Raw genomic sequence first — 19763 nt, forward strand, 5'->3', positions numbered from 1 at the left:
CAATGATTATGCCAAGAAATTTGTGTCTTCTCATAAGAAATTATCTGGCCATTTATTGAGATGCCGCGTAGGGTGTCATTGGTTTACGTGTGAATGCCATCAGTGCACATTTGTCTGACGAGATTTGAAGACATTGGTTGCGGAGGTATATAGTTGTTAGAATAGCAGCTTTTTGAAGTCTTGCACGTATTTCAGGACGTGTCACACCTGAAGTCCATATACATAAATCGTCTGCGTACATTGATATCTTGATCGCTGCTGGCAGATGATGAACGAGACCAATGAGTGTGACGTTGAATAGGGTAGGGCGTAGTACACCGCCTTGAGGAACACCTCGGTAGTTGTAGCGTCGTGCGGTTTGACCATCGCCGGTACACACAAATAACTATTTCATAAAAAGGTAATGAGAAATCCATCGGAAAACTCGACCACCTAGGCCAACCTTCTCAAGAGCATCGAGGATAGCCTCGTGAGATACGTTATCGTATGCCCCCTTGACATCCAAGAACAAAGCTGCAGATAATATTTTGCGTGACTTTTGATGCTGGACATACGTAGCGAGATCAACAACACTGTCAATTGATGAGCGATCTCGATGAAAACCAGCCATGCAATTTGGTAACAAGTTGTAGTGTTCCAAGTACCACACCAAGCGGGCAAGGATCATATTTTCCATTATCTTTCCCACACAGCTGGCCAGCGCTATTGGGCGGTATGAGATGAGTTCAAGAGGGGACTTGCCTTGCTTCAGGAGAGGGACCAAACGGATTGTCTTCCATTCTTCGGGAACCATGCATTTTGCCAAGATACATTGTATAGATGTAGTTCTCTACGTGCGCCATCACTCCGGTTGATCAAGGCGCGGTAGGATATTCCGTCTGGTTCCGCGGATGAAGAACGCCTGCATAGAGCAAGGGCCGCTTCTAGTTCCTCCATTATGAAAGGAAGATCCATGCGGCAGTCACGTGAAACAGGGATGTGACTGGGGGGCTGGAAAGCCTGGACAGCTTGCTTGGCCAGCGATCATTGCACAAAAGTATTCTGCAACATCAGCATCCAGTCGCCTCTGGAAGAGCGCCAGTGCTTTGAATGGGAAGCGTTGTTCAGGGAGGGAACGTAGACCACGTATGGTTCTCCAGGTGTGAAAAAGTGGCTTTCGGGGGTCTAGTGACTGGCAAAACGCTGTTCAACGTCGAGATGCCAATCTATCCATGCGACGCTGAATTTTCTTTTGTAGTCGTCTCGCTGTCCTAAGGTCTTCGATGGATTTTGTACGCCGGTAACACCGCTCCGCACGACGACGGAGTGCATGAAGTCGCTCCAACTCTATATCCAATTCCGTGTGTTTCGACGAAACTGTGACCGTGCGCGTGGCGTCTCGCATTGCAGACTTGATTGTTTCCTCTAATCCAGAGGACAAGCCATCTCGACAAGCATCTTCCATGGTGGAAGTAAAATTAGTCTAGTCAATTAATCGAATGGTGTTCCGTGGGAAGGACTTGGACATCCCTTTGATGGCAAGGTACGTGGGAATATGATCACTCCCGTGTGTCTCGATATCCGAGAACCATTTACCATGTCTTGTGAAAGAGCTGGAGACGAAAGCTAGGTCAAGGCAGTTGCCATAATTCACGCCTCGTTGGACTGCCATCATTCAGGAGTGAAAGGCCGTGCTTGCAGGTGAACTTTGAAAGTCTTTGCCCTCTTGCATTTGTCCTTATGCTTCCACATGCCATATGACGCGCATTAAAATCTCTGATGATGACATATGGAGCAGGGCACACCGACAAGATGTTCGTTAATCTTTAGGGATCAAAATTACTTGAAGGCGATATATAAACGCCTACAAGTGTAAACATGAGTTTGCCCTTTTTAATTGTTAGGCAAACATATTGATTGTTATCATGAGGCGGAATCGGCTGGCGAACATAGGCCAGTTCTCGACGAATAAAAACGATGTCTTTGCTGCATGCATCAGTTGTTGTGGATATAACAGCTTCGTAACCCAATAATCTGACTGGTTTTGGCACATTAGGCTCACATATGACAATTATTGGGAACAAATTAATATATATATGATGACGAAAGCCTGAAAGGCGTGATTTTAGTCCTCTTGCGTTCCACTGGATGATTGACGCTGCCTTGACTTCTTCTCGAAAGGATGGGCAATGGTTGGCCATGTCTCTATTCGAGAGACTCAAGCACTGTGCTTAAGGCGTTCAGTACTTTCAGTGCACTTCGAGCAGACGTAGTTCCAAGGTTCGACAGAATCACTCGAATGGTATCTACGAGGGGACGCAGCATTGAAATGACTTGACGATCTGCTTTGGGCGTGTCATTAGCGGCAGGAGTAGGCTCCCGAGCGGGCTTGACAATCTGTGGTTCTGTGGGAAGTTGCTGGCTCGGAAGCACAGGCCATTCTTCCTGAGAAAGATTCCTTTGAGCTGACTTTCTTGTGCTGTTAGGCCCCTTTTTGGCCTGTTTGGAGAATGTGGGTGCTACAATGGAAGGGCCCCTCTCCTTTCGTGTATCTGCCCTTTTTGAGGCGGTTCGGTGACGCCGACGCCGGATTGTTTCAGCAGCCTCCCTGTGTGTCGAATTGTCCCGAACCATTTGCTTGAGAACAGCGACCTCTTTCTTGATGCGAGGGCAGTCCCTAGACGAGGCAGCATGGGAACCATTACAGTTGCCGCACTTTAGGACTGTAGCCCGGCACGTGTCCTCCGCGTGAGGTTCAGCACACCAGAGGCACAGTAACGACTTCGGACAGAGCCCCTTGACATTTCCAAACCTAAAGCACTGATGGCATTGAAGAGGCTTTTGTACGAAGGGACGAACAGGGTGTGGAAATGACCGACTTTGACGTGAGATGGTAGGTAATCTCCATTGAAAATCAGTTTGTCGCAGGGCGAAGTTCCAAGGCGGCTCACACGCGTGATGACAACACCCTCACCTGCTGGTTTGACGAGGATAGGCAAGTACGCGTTGGGGATGGCGACATCAATGTCATAAATTACACATGCTGTGGATGCATCATCCATCGGGATATAAGAACGCACTTTGATGCGCCCTAGCTCCGAGATTTGCTTCAGTTTTTCGAGTGCACTCCCGTTGGAAACATCGATTGCGAGGACATTGTTGCGTGTATTTATCCAAATGTCCTTAATTTCATTCGGCACGACCCCTTCCAAGAAAACAGATAGTTCTTGCCTGGTTAGCCGTCGGAGGTTGCTTGAAGGTTCCTCGGGTACGAACACGATGGCGTGAGGCCAACGTTCAGGCCTTGACTTCAGAGTCGCCGTGCTCGCTTGCGTTGATGTATTCGCGTTGACTGTCCTCCTCTTGGCCCTCTTTCTGCGTACAGTGATGAGGCTATCATCCGATGAGTCTTCATCCGACCCGGAGTACAGCTCAGTGTCCTCGGTGTCACTGAGCACGCTTCCTCTCTTCCTCGTGACGGACGGCCTTAATGACGTCTGGCCAGAAGGACCTATGGAAGGCTCCGCGTCCATGGCCACAAGACCGGGAGCCGAGGCACCAGGAAATTCCGAAGATTTCGCCAGAAACCAGAGAACACAGATAGAGGCGTTCTACCAAGAAGACATTAACACATACGAGGGACGTCCAGAAAGTAAGTTTCGTCATTTATTTTCACACGGAAACGTTACTGCACAAAAAAAAATACACCATGGCATCATGAATTATACACCTTGCACTATTTTTTGACATAGGTGCCACCGACATTGAGACATTTGCCGTAGCGTGCAATGAGCTTGAATAAACCACTCTGGTGAAACTCGCTGCCCTTCGACGCAAGGAATGGTCGCACAGCCTGCTCCACCTCAGCATTGTTTTGGAGGTAACGTTCCGAGAGTGCGCCTTTCATGCATGCAGGTGCCCATTCATGCCGGATAACAGCACGCACTTCCACTGGCGACCCGGTTGTCAGCACACGTCTGTCTGCCATCGTGATTCGGAATAACCTCGGGCACCCCCGCCGGTCTGCTGCTGCTCTTCGGCGCTTTGCGCATGCGCCATGCCTCCTCAGCTCACGCTCCTTCCGTCGTTAATTGAAGCAGCAACGCGCGTGGATTCTTATGGCATTCGTTTGTTTCAAGTGGCGTACCATATTCTCTTAAAAACAAGAATGTCGAAACTTACTTTCGGAACGTCCCTAGCTGCAATTGCAAAGGTCCAGTTCAAAACATGGGGCGCGTCGCAGCAAACATTATTCCGTTGTATAATAGATCGCTGCTCAGAGGCTCGGTCTGCAGACAGCGCTTCGACAGGTCCTTCGCGCAGCGATACGCTGCGCAAATGGCTGGTCTTTCATTATGTTATCGATAATATAGATCTTAATTTATCTAGTATTGCTACGGCCAATGTTGCTTCTTTTATTTTTCTCGAAGGGATATTCATTTATTTTCACGATTTGTAACTTAAATTCCTAAATCAAATTATGCGCCTATTGGCCAATAAAATCATGTCTTTGATCATTTAGGGGCAACAAATATAATCTGAATAAATTCAGGATGCCTTATGAAAGCATTTTTGTGTCTTTTTTGTGTCTGAAAGCATCTTTTAGTGAAATCAGTGTTCGACTCGAACTAGAGACCCATCTTAAACAGAAAAAGGTAGAGGTTTCTAGCGTAACAGGTCAGGAACTAGACTAAATGTTTCATAGCGAGCTCATAAATCACTTTACAGCAGACGTTTCAATGCAGGCCTAAAGGTCATCGTGTAGTCCGCAACAAAAGTTTACGGGACAGGAGATTTGCGAAAAAGCTAAATTTCCGCGAAGTCTGGGCGAGGCTCGAATCCAAAGTTTCTGCTTGTCTTTGCGACCTGCACAGTGAGGGAACACTAAAGAAAAACACTACCCGCCGTGGTTGCTCAGTGGCTATGGTGTTAGGCTGCTGAGCACGAGGTCGCAGGATCGAATCCCGGCCACGGCGGCCGCATTTCGATGGGGGCGAAAACACCCCTGAACTTAGATTTAGGTGCACGTTAGAGAACCTCAGGTGGTCAAAATTCCTGGAGTCCTCCACTACGGCGTGCCTCATAATCAGAACCCATAATTTTTTTTAAAAGAGAAGCTCTAAATCAGCTGAGACTGATAAAGTATTGCTTTGAAACTCTATTTTCATTCATTTTGTGCCTATCGGTTCATCATTAGAAGAGAAATGGAAAGTCAAAGCTTTTTTTTTAATTCGCACCAAGGCATCAGGGCCGGTACGTCACGGTGACATCACAGATTTCAAAGCATTATTGTTGTGGTTTTGTAAATGTTCATGAAACTGGCTGCGCGATATAGTCTTTGGTCCTTCTAGAATGCAATGTATTCCATCTTTACCTGTAAAGAATGTACTAACCAGCTGTATAGAAGCCTTCAAAATCCATGTCGTCACGTAGAGCTGGTGTCGGAACTTGAATGCGGCGTCGCCACCAGTACTTCGTATTTTGTCGCTTACACGTCCTCTTTTCACGCCAAGGGTGTGCTTTCATTTCGCACTATAGAGCGGTGATTTACTGATGCAGCTGAAATCATTTTTCTCTTTAACGAGGAGCACCGTGCGTTGACGGAGCAGACGTTTGTCGTGGAGCCGTAGACTGTTCAGAAATGTTGGACATTGCCCCTCCGGCAACGTGTTAGACTCCACCGCAACATCCTAGCGCAACTCAATGGGCGGGATTAATATATATATATATATATATATATATATATATATATATATATATATATATATATATTTCGAGAGACTGACCGAGTTTCAAGAAGCTTCGGTAAGCAACGCCGAGAGGGCGTTCACTTCTAATGACGTAAGCATTTACGGCACCTAGCTTTTAATTAGTGCTTCATTGTAGCAGTACTTTAATCAGAGCTGCATGTACCGTCAGCACAAACTCAAACGTGGCCGAGGACGCCGAACACGACACCCGTTATGTGCAGCCATGGACGCGCACACTCGCACTGCAGCCGATGTTTAAGGACGGTGGGGTTCGAGCATGAATTAAGCCAATGCTACAAATGCAGGCAAATCTGAAACGTTAAAAGAAAAGAGAAACATTCCAGCCGTTTTCTACTCGTTCGCGTTCGTATTTGGGCCGATGGCACCGGGCACAGACAGCTACAAGCGAATTCCAGGCAAAACACACCGCGATCGGTGTACACTTTGCGTGTCTTTCATAGATTGTAAATAAAAAAGTATGCATTTGCGTAACTCTTCATTACATACACAATTGTTAAGGAATATATGCTTCACTTATATCGTGCTGCGAGAACGCGCGAACCACCGCGCTGCCGCAGCTGGTCTGGTCGGCACCGCCTCTCGCGCACGGCCGCCATCTTGGTGGCGTCTCCGCGGGCACGGCCTCGAGCCACAAACGAGCCAGTCGGCCAATCATGACCAAGCAGCACGGCCGCAGAGCACAGCGTGCCGCGCGCGTCACTCTGCCCGCTGTTACGAGAAGCGGCGCGTCACGCCGGTTCAGGGCGCCGCCAGGCAAAGCGTGACGGCCGAGCCGGCGGACTGTGTCGTGCGGCGCCAACGAGTCCCGCTCTGCCGGCTCTGCGCTCGGCGGACGGACTCGGGCCGCGTTCTACAGGATGCCGGTTGGACGCTGCGGTGAACGTGTGGCTGCACAACGTTCGTTCCTCAACAACGTTCAGCAGTTGTTAAAATAACGAGCTTCTGGTGCCCGAAATAATCATTGGAATTACGACTTCTAACCCTTGTTTGGCCCTGCCTAGAGAAAATTTTTATTCAAGTTCTAAGCTTTCTCTTACAGGGCTATATGCTTGTGCTCGTGTTATATACAAAATTATCAAGCATTGCGTTGCAAATGTGTTTTGTCCTCATTCTGTTAGCTGTCTGAAATATCTCTATGCTGCGCATTTAGTTCTGCCGTTGAGCATACTGCTTTATTATAAACCTCCTTTCTACAATATTTCGTTATACGTCGTTACCCGAACTACGTCGATGTAATAGCACGACCAAACGCCTGCCGAAGCCTACGACGATGTCTGCCACTTTTCTGCCATTTTTATTGAAACCTGTGACGAAGCCTTGCGCAGAGAGAAAAGAGCAAAAAAACAAATAAGCAGTGGTGATATGAATTCTGAAGCCACGTGAATCGGTGCACCGGCTCGTCACGAAGAGCTAATGTTGCTCTCGCTCCAAAACTTAGGCAAGAAAATGCACAGGGGTTGTCTTCAAAAGTAAACGAACAGGCTGCAGCTACTGCAGCGTCTATGGCCACGCGTTCAACATTGACGTCAAACGCGAGTAGCACTGCTTACACAAATTGTGGCATTTAACTTCACCAAATTTACGCAACCAAATGTGGTTCGCAAGATTACTCAGTCTGACATTAAACACGCTATCTAAGCTAAGTGACGACGTAGCACTGCTACGAATCCAGCATCACGGTTGACACGGCGCGCACCGCAGATCATACAGGGTTGAAACAGGCCGTTTATTGAAGTGCAAAGAAGAAGCGTTTAATCGCATACGCCCGCATCGCTTCCAGAATTACCTAGTGCTGAGCGAAGTTCACAAGCATTGCGAAGCCCGTCGTCTCTCACCCGTTGAAGCACAGTTGCGTACAGCCACTGGTCCCCGTGCCAATTAACGCTTGCTGGCAGAGAGCTGCGTTCATATATAGACGCGCTCCGAGCTTTGTTCTGTGAACAAATTTGAAGAATGACGCCTCCTTCGTAGTTGTCCATTTAATCGAACCAATGCTTGATCAAGCGCTTACCGTGCGCTAATTGCCGTGTTCTCCGGCCTCGTTTCTTTTCCCGTTCGCGTATAAGTTGCGTGCACAGACTCGCATATGTCTCACTGCGTCTAAGGAAGCTACGGCCGCCCACAATAGAGAGCTTTAGATTAGGGGACGCAAGCGGCTTGCGTCCCCTTATCTAAAACTCTCTAATGGCTGCGCTTCGCGCAGTGCCCCCGAATAGCAAGCGTTAACACCAACGCTACAGCATCCGCGCCATACCTTAAGCACTTGTCAACATACTGAAATTCAAGTATTTCATGTGTTGGACGGAGCTTCTCGTAACGTTGTCTCCCGTTTCGTACGACTCGTTTCTCGTAGCCACTTCGAATGCCAGGTGGGAGCCAGCTTCCCACTCGCTGCGACGACACGTCACGAGCGCGCCTGCGAAGTGCTCTTCCCACCGGCTCTGCAGTGGACGCTCGCCACCTGCCGTGTCCAGGTGCCGGGATGTGGACAGACTGCCCGCATACTACGAAATAGTTCATATTATGCACAATAAGTTCTACAGGCCACTTATGCAGTTCGTGATGAAGCAGCGCACGCATTTAAGTACATCACGTCCTACGGCGACTCGCGCGGTTAAGAGGAACAGTTCACTCCCCGCCGACACAACGGCCCGCGTGGTGACACTGAGCCGGCTCTCGCTCCATCCGCGGAACGGCCGCGTCAGTGACGCAGCAACGCGGCGTGACCGGCACGCGTCTTGCCCAGCAGCGGTGACCGCGGTGGTGGAACGCCCTCCAGCAGGACGCGCGCGGTAACCAAAAACCCTCGGCTGGCGACGCCGTGCCCGGCGTGGCTGACTCAGTGGCCCGCTTCCTAAACGGGTGCGCGCCAAGGGGAGACGGCGATGGGGCCGCGCGCACTCTCGGCGCTCCCGGCGGGACGGTGCGCCGCCCCTGCGGCAGCGCGACCGAAACGCCGGTGCGAGGACGATGGGCGAGAAGTCGCGTGATTCCCCGCTTCCCACTCGATATACTCCAGGCGGTTGGGGACGGCAACTAGCGGGACGTCGGTGAGGTTGCACAGCTAGAGAGACAATATAGAGCTTTAGAATAGGGGCCCCAAAGAGCTTTGCGGATGTTAGCGTTGGGGCACGCAAGAGTGAAGAGCTTTAGAATAGGGTTTTACGTTTTCGGATAGCGTCTTGCGCTGGCAGCGCCACTACGGCGTCAAAGAAAAGCTGTTAGAAATAAATAAATAAAATATACCATTTTATGACAGGAATAGCAATTTTGACGCTTGTATTCGGGTAATTACAAGTTCGAGGTTATTCTGTAAGCAGCAAACAATTATATGCGCTTAGTTTTGAGCAAACGAACTTTACGTACCTTCACCAGCCTAACCTCCCCTACACGAGCCTCCGTTGAGTGCCGTGCATGGGTCTGTAGACTTTCTTGAAATGCGCCAAGAAAAGAATCAGTGTGATGAAAGCAAGGCACAATCCTGCCCGTGTTGCTCAGTGGAAAGAAAATAGGAGCTGTCACAGCTCTCTTACGTCTAATCAGGGCACACGGTTCTGCGGCATCACAATTTTTTTGTTTCACTTCTAGACATCGTATATGCGAAGGTGAATCGAATTGCATCCTGGGGTCTTACGTGCGAAAACCACAATTTGATTATGAAGCACGCCGCAGTGGGGGACTCCGGATTAATTTTGACCACCAGGGGATCTTTAGCGTGCCCCCAGTGCACAGGGACACGGGCGTTTTAGAGCGCTAACTCTACTACTCCAGACACAAAGCCCGAAAACGCATGGGTCCGTAAATCTGACCTTCAAGTTCAGCCAAGGTCAAACTAGGACTTAGCCTGCCACTACCACTGCTGCATACGCCGCGTGGGCGCCCGTACCTCGAAAGCGATCTGCGATGTGGACAAAGTGCGCCGCGGGCTGGTAGCTTTGTATGCGCTGTGCTTTTAGTTCGCGTTATAGCGAGACGCAACATGAAGGTCAATTCGCTCGCAGCTGCTGCCGTGGCGAGCAGCGTCTGTGTGTTGTGCTGTAATTGTAGATGCAGTAGTTGCTGACGGTGCCGAGCAGCGTCTGTGTCCTTTACCAAAGCAAGCAAAACCGTTCTGTCGCTCGACAAACTTGGTTTAACCGCGTTCAACCACGGCTTTTTTTTTTTTTTTGCATTTCGCCCCCGTGGAAATGCGGCCCCCGCGGCCGGGATTTGATCCCACGACCTCGTGCTTCAGCGCAACACCATAGCCGCTACGCCACCGCGGCGGGTTGTGCGAAGGTGGATTCCTCCCACGCGTCATAAGCGATGACCCATTTGAACACCTTTCAGCTAGCAGTACTGAAAGTTTATCATTATCAGTCGTGCATTAGGAAAGTTGCTATTCCGTATGAAGTTCATATGCTTTCAAATAGCTTATAGAGCTGGCGTTTGGCCTATAGGGTAATCATTCGTCTGAAAACAGACTTTGTTGCTGCCGCTGGTATGAACAAGATAGAATACAGTGAATGAGTTTTCTCAAAAAGCCGATAACTCAATGATAGATTGATGAGAGAGTTAATATAAAACGCAAGATGCCTTTGATTGTGTTGTTTCTATTGTTTATATTTTACTCTAAGCGACGTAGAAGATGCTAAGGTAGCTATGAAAATATCGTAAATAGCTGACATCCTGCGCGCTACGTGAGGCTATAGGCGTGCAAAATACGAGAAGGCTATGGTGCAATGGACATAAAAGAAAAATGCAGTACCTTATAATGACCCGATTTCAACGCAAGTTTTTCATCGCCGAGTTACAGCTCACAGGGTATCCCAGAATCCCTGGAGGGTCGAAAGTGCAGAAATGAATGATGCGACGCTGATGGGAACAAGGTTCGCCGTGACGAAGCACCGCGATCAGTTCGAAGGCACGTGCCTGCTCTCGCCGCTGGTCGCGGACTCTGCGTTCGCTGGCGCCCCAACACGTTGTCCCCGGTTTCTTGCAGGCAAGATAGCGGCTGCGTGTGATCGAAATGAAATTTCGAGGCGGCAGGTAAAATCGAAATGTGTATCTTAGTAAAAAAAAAAGTAACAGATTCCGGTGTGCAGAACTAAAAATTAAAGCGCCGGTACTTCGCCTTTCAACTTCTTCCTTCGTCGTTCTTATTTCTCACAATGTTCTTTTATTTATTTATTTATTTATTTATTTATTTATTTATTTATTTATTTATTTATTTATTTATGTATTTTAAGACGCTGAACTGCGCTTCCTAAGGAGTTGCAGAAAATATCGTCTCTTCCTCTTCACAATTTCCCTCTCCTTCATTCTTTCTTTGCCGGATTACGCATTTCATACAAGGCTGCACTTCCATCGCACGCTTCGATTATTCTACATTCAAACGAAGCAACGTCTCCGTAAGTTTATCTGGAAGCAGAACACGAGCGCAAGGCCTTCCGCGTAAGAACGTGACTGATGTCGACGAGACGCAACAAAACCACGTCGGGACTTTCTTCCGTGGGAAACGGACGACGGTGTAGAGAATGGCATGGAAGGGCAAAGCTCCCTCACAAGGACACACTCTCACATATTTGCACGACTACGATCGCATCTTCAAAGTTGAAGGGACACCTATGGATCAGATCCTGCGATCTGAGCAACAACTATATCACTGCGCACGTTTATGTCAAGTCGCGGGTGCGGCCCCCTCCCGACAACCTTGCGTTGCTGCTGCACTGTCCAGGCGGCGAAAAGCCGCTCCATCGATTGGGTGGCGCGTGTCGCGTGGCTTCCGGCTCGTGCGCGTGGCAGCCTTTGAGAAATCGGGCACAGCTCCGCGGGTGCCTGCGCGCGCGATTTTCACACGATCGCAATAGGCAGACCGAGAGACGCACAGAAGCGAAGCTTTGCTTGCACCTCGTGTACACCTCGTGTACATAGAGACACCGGTGAGATGCCCAAGTGCGTGGTCAAATTCTTATGGAGTTTTAGGTACCAAAAGCACGATTGTGATTATGAGGCACGCCGTAGTGGGGAGCTCCCGAAAATTGAGTCACTTTACCACGCACCAAAGAGGGTGAAGGCGAAAGCCTGCGCGCTCAAGAGGCATCCACTAAATTACTTGACATTCGAATGCGTTGTTATTTCTTATTACTCGATTTCTCCCACCGAAGGTCGTGGGTTCGAGTGCCTGAATTAACTCCATCTTAATTCGGCATTTCTTTTGGCATGGTGCGCGGCATCGGAGCCAGCCGTGGAAGACGACGAACGCGCGGGCAGTGACACGTGTCTGCGCGAGGCGAGCTCACGTGACTTCCTGTTTTCCAGGCCATCGGGGGTGTGGACCACTTAAGGCTCTCGCCTTAATAATTTGGACCACCTGCGGTTTTTATAAGGTGCATCTAAATCTAAGTAAACGAGTGTTTTCACATTTCGCCCCCATAGAAATGAGGCCGCCTTGATCGGAATTCCATCCCGTTCTATTAGAAGCCCAACACAATAGCCCCTAAGCAACTACGGCGGGCGTGGTGAAATTCTAAAGGCCTTAATTAATTACTAAAGTTACGATGAACCTCAGTAGAACTGGCGGCTGCGGGCGGATAGCTTTATCCGTGTCTCCACGTGGTATGTAATTGTAAACTATAGCTTCAGTGACATCTGCGAAAGCAGTAGCGAAATGATGCATTGACGATCCCTCTGGGATTCTGCCTTCTTTTTAGCAGCTTGCTCTACGGCATATGTGAGTATTTAAATGAGAGCCTGGGTGCCTTCCTCGTGTAACAAATTGAAATATATTGCCCGGAGTTCTTTGCTTCCTGCTAACGGCGCACACTCGATGCATGCCTGAGTTCGTACATATCTACATAAGCTTTATATCAGAGGGCGCACACTTGGGTCGCTTGTTAAGATAGTAAGGTTCGAATCTTTTGTCACGTGAGGTAATCGCAGCAGCGCGCAACACCTTTGTTGATTGAGGTGGGCAACATGGTCCTAATGAATTACTGTTCCGGCTGAACCAACACTTTCTTCATTGGAAGCCCTGTTCTTGTCCCCGCTGTCGTCTCCGTGGCACTACACACCGCTGTGTTGCACAAGAGAGCATCTGTGATCACGAGAAATGTGCGCGCTTATGGTTGTACAGGTCGCGCTATATACGGGGAAAGTTTTCCCATAGCGCGACCTGCTAATCGAACGGGATGGAATTCCGATCAAAGCGGCCGAATTTCTATGGGGGCGAAATGTGAAAACACCCGTGTACTTAGATTTCCCGCGCTGTCAGTCATATAAGAGGTGCGCTCAGGTTCGGAACAGGCTTCGGAACATCGAAGCGCGTGTCGCTGTACTGCGTTCTCGTGGCCGCCTTGCGAGCTCCGGTCATTTCTTCCACGTGGTGGCGTTGCTGGGTTGTTGCAACAGGCAGGTGGACTGCGCGCCATCTCTTTTGCCTTCCATGGCGAAGCCGCGATTCAGATTAAGTGCGGCGTACCATGTTCACTCCAGCGCTTGCGCTTCATCACGTTCCGACGAAAATGTGAGTGATTTATAGTGAACTGTCCCAACGAATGGGAAGGAGATGTTAGTGGTGTCGAGTTTAATATGTGGATAATGTTGAATATGTGCGGTATAATTAAGCGAGTTGTAGGAAACTGCCGAGGTTCTGCAATTGTATTTTGGAGCATGGAATATTCCGCAGGACGCTTTTTCGGATGTATCGGGCATCCCAATAAAAAGCTTCGTAGAAAGCGTGTTTCTGGAGGAATAATCAAGAAAAAAAATCGGTTGTAAGTAAGGACACCGTAGGACATCATCAAGTTTGGGCAAATTAGTGTACTTATATATACTTGTAAAGAGGCTGAAGCTTTTTTAAGTTTTAGAGCTATAGGTGCATCAAGGTAAAACGTCATGGAAACAGAACGTGTTCTCGTAGAAATATGCTGGGGAAATTCTAAACTTCGTAGCTGCATTTAGGACGCCGTAGGGATTTTCCAACGGGCTGTCGTAGCCTTTAAAATGCTCTATCGTGCAGAGAATTACGTTTTAGAATAGCACTAAGCAAATAGCTCTGTATTTTGCCTTTAAACCTGGCGCACGTTAACAGGAGACATGCTTAGTATCAACCGTTAAAGGTAAAGCGTTAATTGCAAGCGGTTGCACATTCAACGCTGCCGGCGGAGACGGTCAATAAGAGGGTGCACGAGGACTGTGCAACGGTTCCGCAGGGACGTGACACGCCTAAAGGAAACACTTTGGTGCTCAACAAGGAGCACGCCGTGGCCTCTGTTTCTGATAATTCGGTTTTTTTCTGCAATATTGGTTGCGATTCTGCAACTTCCCAGCACTAGTGTGCCGTGGTGTATTCGCCATTGTTTGCTTGTGTTTCTCTGCAATTTTTCGCCGAAATCCCGTTAAAGACACAGCGTTAACCGAAGCGTTATATTTAGGAACAGTAAGGAAAACACAAGTGAAACTGGCTGTGGAAACTATTAAAGACGGCTGGAAAACTGACGGCCAAACAAGAAACAACATGCAATGAAGCGACTTTCTGCAGCGAAGAATGTAGTTTGAAGTATAAAATATATTTTAATGTTTAAATGCAATGGAAGAACTTAAAGAAATAGCTCGGTGGCATGTGCCCTTCCTTAATTGGGGTGCTCATATCACTGGTGTCCTCGTTGTCGTGTTGTTTTTTCATATCCCTATAAATTCTGTATTTTCGTTGCCGAAAGCACCACTCTAATTATTTCTTGTAATGATGTGGCCTGTCCACGCGTTGCATTGATTGTTTTAATATACTTTAATATGATATGACAGTCCTGTGTGGACCCTCTTGTGGTCTGCAGTGCGTACAAAATAAAAAATTTAACATAATCGTCATCACCGAGCGAGCACGAGGCTGCTCATGATGGTCGCTCGCCGTACGAGTGACCTCCCCCCCCCCCCCCCTGCAGTGCATATCGTCTGAGTGCACAACGTTGCACTTTTCCCTTCTTTCTCTTTAGGGTAGAGCGTTGTTTTCTTATCTATGATTCTTCCGTCGCCCGAATTCGTGACGCTTCCATATCCGCTGGTAAACAGCAACGTCACTGCTAGAGCGCCCAATCCCGACAGCCATACGCTGTTTCCGTTGCCGCGGGTATTCTTGGCGCTCCCTTCCATCCTGCGCACCGGTCCTCTCCGTCACAACTGGGCGCATTCCTGGCGTCCATGGTTTTTGGGTCACAGTAATAAAGACCGGCGTGCGGTCCTGACGTGTGCTTTTCCGCGACACTGCGGTGTTTGGTGGAGCAGCGTCCCTCCACGTTTGGGCCTTCGCATGAAGCAAGGGACAGGACGTTTACAGCTGGCCGGCGGCGCAATGAGATCGTTTCGCTTCAAGGAACCAGAAATATAAGCTGGTCGTAAGCTTTCGTGTAATCAAATTATTGGTGTACGGATCTGTCACAGAACTTGCCTCTCTCTGCTTCCTCCATTTCATTTTCTGTTCCAAATGGCAAGCGACATTTTTGCATAGCTTGCCTTTTAGATGCATCCTTTGTGAACACTGTTAAAAAGCTCTTCTCTTTCTACTGTATTCAATCGTAAAACTAAGTAGCTGGAAGTTACATAACAGAATGCGTATATTTAAAATAAAAACCAGCACTTGGACAGACCCGGTGAACATCGCTCGCCCATGGCCCGAGAGTGCGTACGCTGTGAGCGAGCGAACTGCAAGCGCCGCGTGGTTGTCGGGTCGAGCTCAGCTGTGGCGCAATCACGCAGAAGACGCGCGATCCCGCGGCAGTGCCACGGTTGACCTTGGGAGCATGCAATTCTCATCGGAGGTCACCGACAACACACGCACATTGCGCATTCAAGTTCTGTTTACTGTTCACGCGCTTAGTCCAGAACTGCTTCAATCCATTTGGTGATTTACTTTGATTTAATATGTATTTCTCGACTGACATGGCCCGACATACAACGGGGTCACAAGGTAGCAAGCGCCGCTGTGCGTTTCTTACACGCCAAAGAAATAAAACGTCGATGCTAGAATCAGAATTGCTCTTTTCGACATGCTTCCTTAAGCGTCGTTCTTACGTCGCGATCTCCCTCTCGTTTTCCCTGCGCTCAGCAGCTGGCTCGAACCATCCGGCATATCTGTCTCGGCTGCTTCTTTGTCATTTGATTCGCTCTGTATGCCATCGTGATGTGTGCATTTTCGCGTCGATAGCTTTGCGTATCTCGTACACCAGTTAACGTCTTCGATATTCTCGCTAGGCATTCAAGTGACCGCTCGTCGAGTGGAATCGACTTTTCCGCAGCTGGCGACCGAGTCGAACATGCGACCGCGACACGTCGAGCCGCACTCCGCCGCGAAACTTTATAAGGTGCGCCCCGAGCGGCAGCGGCTGGCGAGGAGCTTGAAGCGCCGCCAGAACGGACTCCGACACCGCCCGGCTTCCCCTTCCACCCGGCGCGTCTTCTGGCGTGGCCGTTAAGTTATTGGGCAACGTGGGCCCGGCGATCGCCGCTGTCTGTGTACGAGCCCGAGAGACGGGAGAGGAAGAAAGAAAGCAGGGGTGTAACGGCGGCGGTGTAGAGACGGGTGCGTGCGAGACGAGCTGGCCGCAGAGAAAAGCCAGTGTTAGATTGTTTACCAGACCCCATCGAGATTTTCGGACGGTCGTGTCGCCTTATTTTTAGAGCGACCCGCGCTCGACGGCACAGTTTCGCCGCGTGGCGCCGAGAGGAAACGCGGCGGCTGCTGGGACCCGCGGTGCCCGACTCGGGCCGGTGCTGTGGAACGGTGGCGTTCTCCCAGAATATTTCAGCGCACACCCTGCGGCGACATGCACTCTCGCACGTAAGGCCGCGTTTCACTAGACTGGCGTTGACGTTCTGAAGCTGCGCGTGCGCTTTCAAGGACGTCGGTGGCGCTCTTTACCGCAAGCCCAAGTCGCAGCACGTGGGAGTATTCTCGTTCCACACCGACCGAAACGCAGCCTCCGTGGCTCGTAACCGAACGCGCGCAACCTCACGTTTAGTAGCAGGGCGTCACAAGGCTCGGAGACAACGCGGCGGCTATATGCGATACCAGCACGCCGCGTTTGACTGAATACACCGGCCGATGGCGGACATACCAAGGATGTCCTATGTAGAATACTGCCGTGAGGCCCGTGGATAAGCTGTCCGCTATAGTACCTCGGATCCTTGCGACGGTTGCACTTGTTACTGTTTTTTTTTTAAAGCTGTCGAATTGTATCTAGTTGACAGGCGAGAGCTGCACGCAACGTGTGAGCGGATGAAGGCATGAAAGGGAATGCCGCAGTTCGTGCGCATGCACGCAGAGGCCAGACCTTCTAACATAGTCGAAAGTATGTATTTATAATTAAACACTGCGAACAACGACGCCGCTGTGCGTAAGGTATGGACGCTATAACGAATTATAAATGTGATGCGAGGTAGCTTCGCGGAAGAAGAAAGTCTGTTGTCGCCTACTGACAACGTCTGAGGAATTACAGAAAATATAATCTTCTAAAACGTAAGATAGCTCAAATGCATATTGTATATTCTCATTTTTCTTTTCAAGATCAATCTACCACAGGGGACTCTAAAGGTCACATTAACAAAACTGGCTTCATTAACAGGGATGACGTGAGCATAAACGTTATTTAATAAACACAATTTAGAAATGCTATAATGAAGGCTTCGCCAATTTATGTAAAGAATTCACGGTCGAAAATTTACTGCACATTCATCTGAAACGTGCAACATTGCTGACATCGCAGTTATTGCGTCACGTTAAGTTTTGCCCCGCGTCTCTTTTATCCGATGCAATATTCAAGTATTGCTTCTAATAAAGTTTTACCTATAAGCAGCAAGAAGTGCAATACGCACTTTGTGAGGGACACTACTGCGCGCGAACTTAGACGTATCGTCATTTGTTTCTTTACTAACGCTCTTCTTGTTGAAAACGGTCGTTGAAAACCGACGGGTCACAGTATTATGATTCGGTATAATGGCCCACAGTACGAACGAAGAATCCACGTTGAGAACTACTCCCAGCCAAGGACCAATGTCACGTATAGCGGGAAGGCAGTACGTGAGAAGGTGTCCAATGCAGATGTTTAAAATAAATTTACGTGCTATTGTGACAGGTTTCTAAAGGATCGCATATAGATCTATGAATTAAAAAAATAAAATAAAATAAAGCTCTTAATAGTCGTTGTACGAGTAGTGCCTACGATGCAACTCTCCATTATGCGTGCACTACTATAGGGTGCCTAGCTTGGATCCTCCAGGCATCTTACACGACAACGACAAATCGATGGACTGGGAGCATTCTTTTTGTCTTTTTGCTAAAGCACGGTCACCTTTGTGCATCGTTTGCTAGACTGTAAATACTTAAGTACGCCTGTGCCAATTATGGAGAACAGAACTTGCGGTTCATTTTTGTTCGCGCTAATTTTAACCGCGTAGTTGAACACGCCGCGCTGAGAAAGGGGACCGCCCACTCACAGAACCAGATTCACCGGAGCAGTGGCCGGGGAGTCCCGTTAACGATGCCGAATGTCGCAGGTTCGACGCCCTGCCAAGCGTTTTCGTTCAATCGTGTCGCAGTGGAACTTGGTTAGCAAGCCAGTCGTCCCCTGCCACCACCACGGCTTCTCCGGCGTGGTAACCGAATACGCACGCACGCGCACCCTGCGCTGCTGCCACTCACAGAAGAAGACGGCGAGGTATTCCTCGGTCTGCAGAAGACTCTCGAGCTGCTTGCCGTTCACGTCCTCGATGACGTCGGAGTCGACGGCCTGCTTCGCTTTCTTCGCCCCGCTCGAGTGTCCCGGGAGGAGCAGGAGCAAGAGCGCGAGGCTCAGGAGCACGCGCCCAGCCATCTTCCCGCGCGCGACTGCCGGCCGACCGGCGACGAGGCTCTCGCGCGGGACCTCGAGTCGCGACGCCAGGTGCCGCCGCCGGAGCGCCCCGATCGCCCCGGGGCCGCACGCGCCGACCGCCGCGCCAGCTGTGCGCCCCGACTCGAAGTTCTCCCGCGAGATCGTTTGGCTCTTGTCCCCCGTTTTCGAGCTGGTCGGTGGTATAGCTGGACTTTCGGCGGCGACTCAAAGGCCGCGTTCGTCGCCCAGCGCTAACTACGATATCTCTTTGGGACGCATGTGCTACGTACAGCGCGATAGAAGGCTTGCATGGTGCGCTTGGGAGGGTAGCCCTACCCGCCGAACTCTCCCCATGAGACGGAGGCGGCAGGAGAGGAGGATGACAGTCGCGTTCCACGCCGACGTTCACATCGCTGGAGACCGCGAGACATATCCGACGAGTTGGCTTGCACGTATAACCACCTATACAACCGCTAAGGATGTGCTGGTTAATAACTCTGCTCTATACAAAGTGACTCAATGAAATAACAAACACTGCCTAAATATACTCACTGCAACAAAGCATCATTCCTTCAATAAAGCGAACACAGTTTGCACAGTTCCGCTGTTCACTTTGACAATAATCGTCGATGGTTTCTGCACTTCTTTTTCCTCTAGAGTTATGTTGCTCTCAATATCGGCGCGAAGACATCATATGTGTGCGACACTTCTCTTGCATCGATCAGCACAATGCAAGATTTGGGAAACTCTGTACGTGGAGTTACACTCCGGTTTCTCGATGACCATACTGCTGTCTCAGAAGAAGATAAGATGCATTGTAGCCGAGCGTCAGCTTGAGCAATATTCGCAAAAACAGCGCAGTTCCCGTTGCATTGTTTGCAAACTCAGTACTCAGGCTGCAATGAGGTGTGAAGGGAGCATGCGTTCTTTATTGGCGACGCTGTCGCCTCAGGGGATCTAGCTCGCATATCCTGTTCGCAATCATCATAGCGAATAGACCGTTATAGTGGACTCATGAACTACTACATGCACTTTACTCACATGTGTTCAGGCAGAACGACCATGCCGTCCAAATGCCGCTGCCAAGAACTGTGGCTGTGAGCTTGAGAAGCAACGTAAAATACGGAAAACGCGAATGATTCTGTTATGATCGACCTTTCAAGTGTGA

The 19763-nt window shown here is 49.4% G+C and overlaps 1 protein-coding gene across 4 annotated transcripts in view; it reads right to left on the minus strand.

Annotated features, from left to right (window-relative positions):
- hlk (hulk) overlaps positions 1 to 18630 on the minus strand; it is a 140009-nt gene extending 121379 nt beyond the window's left edge. For 3 of the 4 annotated variants that reach the window (XM_075697122.1, XM_075697121.1, XM_075697119.1), the window contains exon 1: positions 18424 to 18630. In XM_075697122.1, the coding sequence (XP_075553237.1) occupies positions 18424 to 18595 (172 nt within the window). In that variant the 5' untranslated portion in view covers positions 18596 to 18630. The remainder of the gene's footprint in view (positions 1 to 18423) is intronic. The other variant, XM_075697120.1, reaches the window with a different exon arrangement.
- Positions 18631 to 19763: the final 1133 nt, after the last annotated feature.

Source organism: Dermacentor variabilis, chromosome 6, assembly GCF_050947875.1.
Source record: "Dermacentor variabilis isolate Ectoservices chromosome 6, ASM5094787v1, whole genome shotgun sequence".
In the NCBI taxonomy this organism is placed as follows: domain Eukaryota; kingdom Metazoa; phylum Arthropoda; class Arachnida; order Ixodida; family Ixodidae; genus Dermacentor; species Dermacentor variabilis.